This window comes from Frankliniella occidentalis, unplaced genomic scaffold (assembly GCF_000697945.3).
Source record: "Frankliniella occidentalis isolate FOCC.00 unplaced genomic scaffold, Focc_3.1 Scaffold43, whole genome shotgun sequence".
NCBI lineage: Eukaryota > Metazoa > Arthropoda > Insecta > Thysanoptera > Thripidae > Frankliniella > Frankliniella occidentalis.
This window is the reverse complement of record NW_026267173.1, coordinates 351,043-357,412: the sequence shown is the minus strand read 5'-3', so window position 1 is coordinate 357,412 and position 6,370 is coordinate 351,043. Positions and strand designations below refer to the sequence as shown.

The 6,370-nt window shown below is 54.7% G+C and overlaps 2 protein-coding genes across 2 annotated transcripts in view; one reads left to right on the top strand and one right to left on the bottom strand.

Moving 5' to 3' along the window:
- The window catches only part of LOC113217356 (probable G-protein coupled receptor CG31760), a 65,720-nt gene that overhangs the window by 48,201 nt on the left and 11,149 nt on the right, over positions 1–6,370 (top strand). Inside the window, exons 2-4 of the mRNA XM_026437222.2 lie at positions 2,551–2,699; positions 3,048–3,167; positions 5,427–5,613. Coding sequence (XP_026293007.2) covers positions 3,075–3,167; positions 5,427–5,613 — 280 coding nt within the window. The 5' untranslated portion in view covers positions 2,551–2,699; positions 3,048–3,074. The remainder of the gene's footprint in view (positions 1–2,550; positions 2,700–3,047; positions 3,168–5,426; positions 5,614–6,370) is intronic.
- Positions 1–6,370, bottom strand: part of LOC113217338 (uncharacterized) — an 18,465-nt gene that overhangs the window by 6,693 nt on the left and 5,402 nt on the right. The window lies entirely within an intron of this gene.

Sequence of the window (6,370 nt, the reverse complement as noted above, 5' to 3'; positions counted from 1 at the left end):
AATACCTCACTCCGTTCTTTACATTCCTAGAGGAAGGGGTGTCCATCACTGGGCATCTTACCCTAGCATATTTGCCATAGACACTTTACTGGCAAAATAAACGTAGAGGGGGTGGGTGAGGGCGGGCGGGAGCGGCCCTGCGGGAGCAGGTACCGTCGAGGAGTGTACAGGGCATCGGGGCCACCGTCGAAGGAACCGCTGGGAGCAGTCATCGTAAAGACCCAAAGGGGTCTCACTTTTAGAGTGTACACCAGATTGCGCGGACATCGTCGGATTACTAAATGAATAATGCTTGGACTTTTCGACATAAAACGCCTGTGAGTAGACAAAAGGCACACTACTTACACCATTTATGTAGGATATAAGCATTACTATTGGATCCCCATTTCGAAAATTGGCGTACATGATAACGTAGATTGCCTGGGTTGAGAGGCCCTTCGTAAAGAAGAGACGTAGTGGAGACAAGTCATCTTCGCAATAAAAAATTTCACGAGGAAGATATATAACGGAGGCAACCCTGGGGTTTGGAATTGAAAAACCCCAGATAGAGACAGGGACATTAGAGCTCATGGGGGTTTTGACAGAGTCGCAGTCGCAGTGGAAGTGGAAACCATAGTCGTGGTGGTAAACAGCTAGCTGGAATCCATTGATGCCGTCTGTCAACCCTGCAGCTCTCGATCAATGCTGCGCAACCGGACTCAAAGGGTTGATTCAAAGCGACTGCGGAGGCAGGCGCCGTACGGAGTAATGAGCACGCCATGAGTCGACACTGAGGGGATGGGGAGGCGCAGTGTAAAATTGAGCGCCAGCCGCAAATATGCAAATTTTCAAAAGAGAAAGGGAACACGAGCGAGCTGCTAGAGGGTTCTTATAAAAAGTTAAATGACTCCCTTGCAACTACCGTTTTTAGCCAAAAGGGAAAAGGGCAACCCGGTCTCCAAAGCCTTTACGAGCTATGGCGGGTGCATTCAACAACATAGACCGTCTGCTGACAAGCGGCCACCACATAGCTCGGCTTGCTCTTGTCCCCAGGGCGGGCGGGTCGGGCGACGAGAGGTCGTTGTATAGTGCTGGGTGCCCGCTGGGCCCGAGAGCGGCCAGCCCGCGCGCCCTGAGGGCTGGCCGCCCCGGGCCAGCAGTGCCCCGTGTCAGGGGGGCAGCATTGTGTCGAGTACTTTGGTACTTGGTCCCATCATCGTCCCAACAACGGACGGGGGCGGGAGACTCTTTGTCTATCGGGGCGGCGCACCCCGCTGCTATGGCCCCCCGGCGAAAGTAGTCACAGGCAAAAATATGTGTATAGGTAGTATATACGGTATCAATTTCTAGAGGTGAGTTAAGTTTTGATTTAAAATTGTAAATTTCTAAATAGTAAATTTCTACGTATCGCTTTTGAATTCTTCCATAAGCACAGATGGTTTGTCGTAAATTTACAACATCGTTTTGTAAATCGTAAACTACAATAAAAAACTAATATTTTAAATTAACAAAGATGTTTTCAACAGTGGAAAACTCCACGATAAAAGAGATGCCCTCAATTCCCCTAGTCTCTGGTATGGGGCCAAAGTTGCGCAACAAGGACCAGAACAACAGCATCAATTCCGACGTGCACAATGGTGGCACTGCTACGCGCACACAGAGGAGTACGCCGATTGTCTCCAAAACAAAACTACTGCGTACACAGGTGCCATCAGCAAAACTGCAACCAAACGTTGTAAAATATTCCCAGCCAGGTATATCACAAAATTTTGGCCGACAGACAAGTTGGCTCCCGCCACTCTCGCGAACAAAAACAAAAAGTAATGGTTCATAAAATCGAAAAAGGTTGTAACCGAGGTTGTATAACATTCCAGAGACATGTTTCACAGTTTAAGGGGTGCAGAAGGGCTGCTTCCACCGCGAAAGGGTGGTAGGAGGCGTTAATACGCCCGCGTCTGACGACCGCGCGCGCAACTTTTGGGTTTGTCTTTTTCATCACCCTAATAAGCCGCGTTGCTTCCCCAAGAAAAGCAAAACAAGCCGCGCGTCCGCCACCCCTCCTGAGCTCCTTTACGCGCCGCACGGGTGCCCCCAGCGAATAAACGCCGCTGCCGTTTCGTCACGTCCCAGAGGTCGTGAGAGCGCAGTCAGCCCGCAGCCTCCTTACCGTGGACCACGGGGACCACGCGGCTGATGAGTGCTTTTCGCCCGCCGCGCCCCGAGGGCCGCTGGGGCCGCTATGGTACTCGGGGAAAGGGCGAGGGCGAGAATCGATTCTACCGCGAGCAAGGTGGCCGGGCGGGGCGGGTCAGAGTGGGGCTGAATGGTCGCTCTGATTAGAAGCATCATTAAAGGGCCGACCGCGTGCCGGACGGACCAACGGGCCGGACGGCCAAGCCTTTTCTCTCTCCTTTAACTTCGGCCAAAATGAAAGAAAATAAAACGGCGCGGAGGAGAGAAAAGGAAAAGAGAAGGTCGAGGGTTGGGGGGCCGCTTTTGTCACGACGCGAGAAAGGGTTTTGGCGAACCACTGCATGTGTGTCTAACGGTGTGTGTCTTCTGTTGTTGCAGGCGGGCCCACGCCCGGAGAGCTAAGGGCTCGGCCCCCGCCCCGCCCCACCCCGCCCGGCCCCACCCCGCCCGAAGACCTGTAGCAGCGCGCCCCGCCCGCTCAGCCATGGCGCAGCCCAGCACGCCCCCGCACTGCGGCAACACGTGAGGTGAGAGAGAGGACGAATTAAATTAGTGGCCTACACTGTCCAAATTATTTGCAATTCAAAGGTCTATAATAACAACTCAAAACTTAAGTTTCGGGAAATTTCCAGAGAAATTTATCACAGTTTTCCACTTAGTATAAAGCGGGTGCTTCTTTTTTCCGTTTTCTTTTATTTAATGCGCTCTACCAGTGTTGCGGGTTCGCCTACCCCCAGGACCCCTGCGGCCCTAGCGGGGTAATGTAATCCCGCAACCCGCAACACTTGGAGCGCATGCAGATGGAAAACGACCGGTGGTACACGTAATGCATTTATCTGCCCGTTTTTCGCTAACGCCGTGTTGTGTTCGCGCAGGCCAGGCCAATGAGGCCATGAGGCGCCATGGGGCCGGGGAGGGTGCCGTGGGTGGTGGTGGGGGCGGTGCTGCTGCAGCTCATGCCCGCTGCGGGCGCGCTCGACGCTTCGACGAGAAAGGTAAGTCATCCACGCACGACACGTAAAAGATGTGATAGAAAAGATAGGGTGAAGGTGCCCCGTGACGGACACTATACCAGTGATGGCCACTTTTCTCGATTTGCAGCCAAACTCGTCACTTTACGATCTTGGCACGGAACTAATTTACTAGTAAGACCCCTACCGGGGTATAATGAGCCAAAATACCTCACTCCGTTCTTTACATTCCTAGAGGAAGGGGTGTCCATCACTGGGCATCTTACCCTAGCATATTTGCCATAGACACTTTACTGGCAAAATAAACGTAGAATTCTCACGAGTTAGCTTGACTATGACTTGTCCAATTTGATCGATCACCCAAGGCACAAAGTTTTCAGTGGTGTTTGATAAACTTGGACAAAAGAAAGGTGGAACGGGTGGAAATCGACTGAAAGAAACACTTGGTTCGTCAGTCAGTGCTAGTCAAATTTTGAAAGTCGTCACTGAAAAATTTCCAATCGTTGCCTCGGTTGCGTCTCCCCCTTAGTTCTTTGTCATGGCAGCAGCAGAGCGAGCAGGGTTCGGCCCGTTTCCCGTCTAAATAAGTCAGCCTCTCCCCCCACTGACTGGTTTCGGAAACGATGGCAACGGCCTAACTAACGTCCACCGTGCCGTGAGCCGCCGTCGAGCTCTTCCTTTTCTTCGGCTCGTGAAAAATTAAAATCGTGTCCGGCTCGGGCGTGGGTGGCGCGCGCGACACGACTCCGGAGGTGGCGGCCGGAACTAACCGATACAGTTATACAAGTACGCGCTTCCGCCCCCGTCCCGTCCCCGTGGAAGGGGTGAGGGTGGCTGTCTGCCCCGTCCAAGACACCCCTCCCGCTCCCCCCACCCGCACTCGTTACTCTCCTCTTGCCCTTGTCACCCTCACCCATTCCACCACGCTGTACTTCTGCCGCTGCAAGTTTTCGTGCAAAGTTTGTGTTGCTTTTATTTTTTTCTTCCCCCTTCACCGTAGAAAGAAATAGGCGGTCGTGGCGTAGCGTTGCCGCTGCCCGGGCAGCAGCGGGCGCGCCCCAAGTTAGTGGGCGGGCGGCAGCAGCAGCAGCAGCAGCAGCAGCAGCAGCAGCAGCAGCAGCTGCAGCAGCAGCAGCAGCAGCAGCAAGGCGGGGCGGAGTTCCCTTCGGATCGCTTTGTTCTGGGCCGCCCATACATTACCGGTGAGACTGAAGGCGCGCGGCGGCGCCCGCGGGGCTTCCTCCTCCATCCGCGCCGCGCAGCGAAAATCAGCGCGACTTTCAAATTGACCAAACAAATCCCTCCGCTTCGTTATTGTTCGCGGACGACGACGAGGTCGTCCCTTTGGCGGGGTGGCAGTGCTGGCGGCCCAAACGAGGCGGAACGCCCCGCCACGCACAATGAGCCCTGAGAGGCGTGGCGTAGCGTAGCGCGGGGGCGGCGGCGGCGGCGGCAGCAGCAGAACTCGAAAAGTCACCGTCGGTCGTGGTCTAGGGTCGTCTGCTGCTGCCTCACCCCCTCCCTCACTCCACGGTTCTTTCGCCCGACCGTTTTCGCAACGGCGGCGGCGTCCTGCCGCCCGAGTTCCGCCGCCGCCGCTGCACACGCCTCGTGCACTAATTGCACTGGGGGCCGGGCCGGGGAGCGAGCAGCGAGGCACTCATAAACATGGAACTTTGGGAGTGAAAACAGACGTCACATGGGGCTGTGCAAACAAACACCCCGGCCTCGATGGAGGCTGTACTATATAGTCTCGCCAAACAGTAGATCTAACCTGTCAAACGTTCTCCCTGGCTGTAACCTAGCTTTTAATTCTAACGTTGCTAGTCTCTTGGCCCTCGGCTGCTGACTATTGCTGCCCCCCACCACACAAAAAAAAATAAAAATATGAAAATATTGGCGCCTTATTTGAAACACCGAAAACGCAAGTGTGAAAATATCGCACGCTCGTAGATGTGTGGACGCCATTCGTACCGGGTGATTCGGAGCACGCGCCGCCGTGTTGCGGGTTTGCCTATCCTCGACTCACCGGGCGCACGGATGAGAGGTGAGGAGGGGACTCCTCACCTCCTCACCTCTTACCCATGCGCCCGCCGAGTCGAGGATAGGCAAACCCGCAACACAGCGGCGCGTGCTCTGAATCACCCGGTACTTACACATGGAGGCTCAAAGTGTGTGAATTTCAAAGCGAAATTCACACCCTTGAGTGTGCAAATGGGGATTCGACACACCTACGAGTGTCCGACATTCACACACTTGCGTTCGCGCGACTGGCTGTTGCAGGATAGCGAGGACGCCCTGCAGGTGGTGCACGACGTGTCCACCGGCAGCCTCGGCACGCTGTGCCTCGCCGACCAGCACTTCCGCTCGCTGTCCGCCGCCGTGGACGCCCGCCGCTACGACTCGCTCCGGCAGAAGGCCGACATGGCCGCGCTCGTCCTCAAGGACCTCGGCGTGGCACACCACAACGGTAAGGCCGGCAACGCCAGGTCGACGACAAACTCGACAATAAACTGACCGCAGGGGACTTCATGGGTCATACTGTACAGCAATAGGGATTTGAATTTTCAAAAAGAGAAATTTGGGGCAAACTTGTCAAAAAATAATTTGCAAATGTCTAAAATGTTTCCTGAAACGTTTAACTTTTTAACAATTATGGCTGAAAACCAATTTTCCAAATAATTTTCCGGAAAAATTTCGCGTTTTAAAAACCCTAGTTCTGCACGCAAACGTGCAAACGGGTTGCCTTTGCGTACGTACACGCTAGAGGGCGCATGGTGCCAAAAATGTCCACTGGTTATTTCGTTATTGTTTTTTCGACGAGCCTTCTGGTGCGTAGCTTCATTTTTTAAATCGAGAGAAAATAAAATTCACAGCATCCCGCTGCTGCCGTAATAATGTTTCTGCTGCCGCAGCGCGGAGTGCGCGTCGGGGGCCATCAGTCAGTGGGAGAGTGAGGCGCCCCGGGGACGCCGCGACAGGGGGAGGGGGAGGGGGGCTACACTCCGAGTGAGCACCACACTCCGTCATCCCCGGGGGACGAGGGGTTGTGGAAAGGGGAGTGGAGAAGGGGGAAGTAGATGGGAGAGAAGGGAGACTGTCGCGAAGAGAAAAGACAACGACGCCCGACGGCGAGCAGGTGGGATAGCATGTGAGTGGAGGCTGGGGCTGCTGGACCGACTCGGAGTGCGCGGGTCGGTAAAAATGCCCCAATCACAGCTCACGTA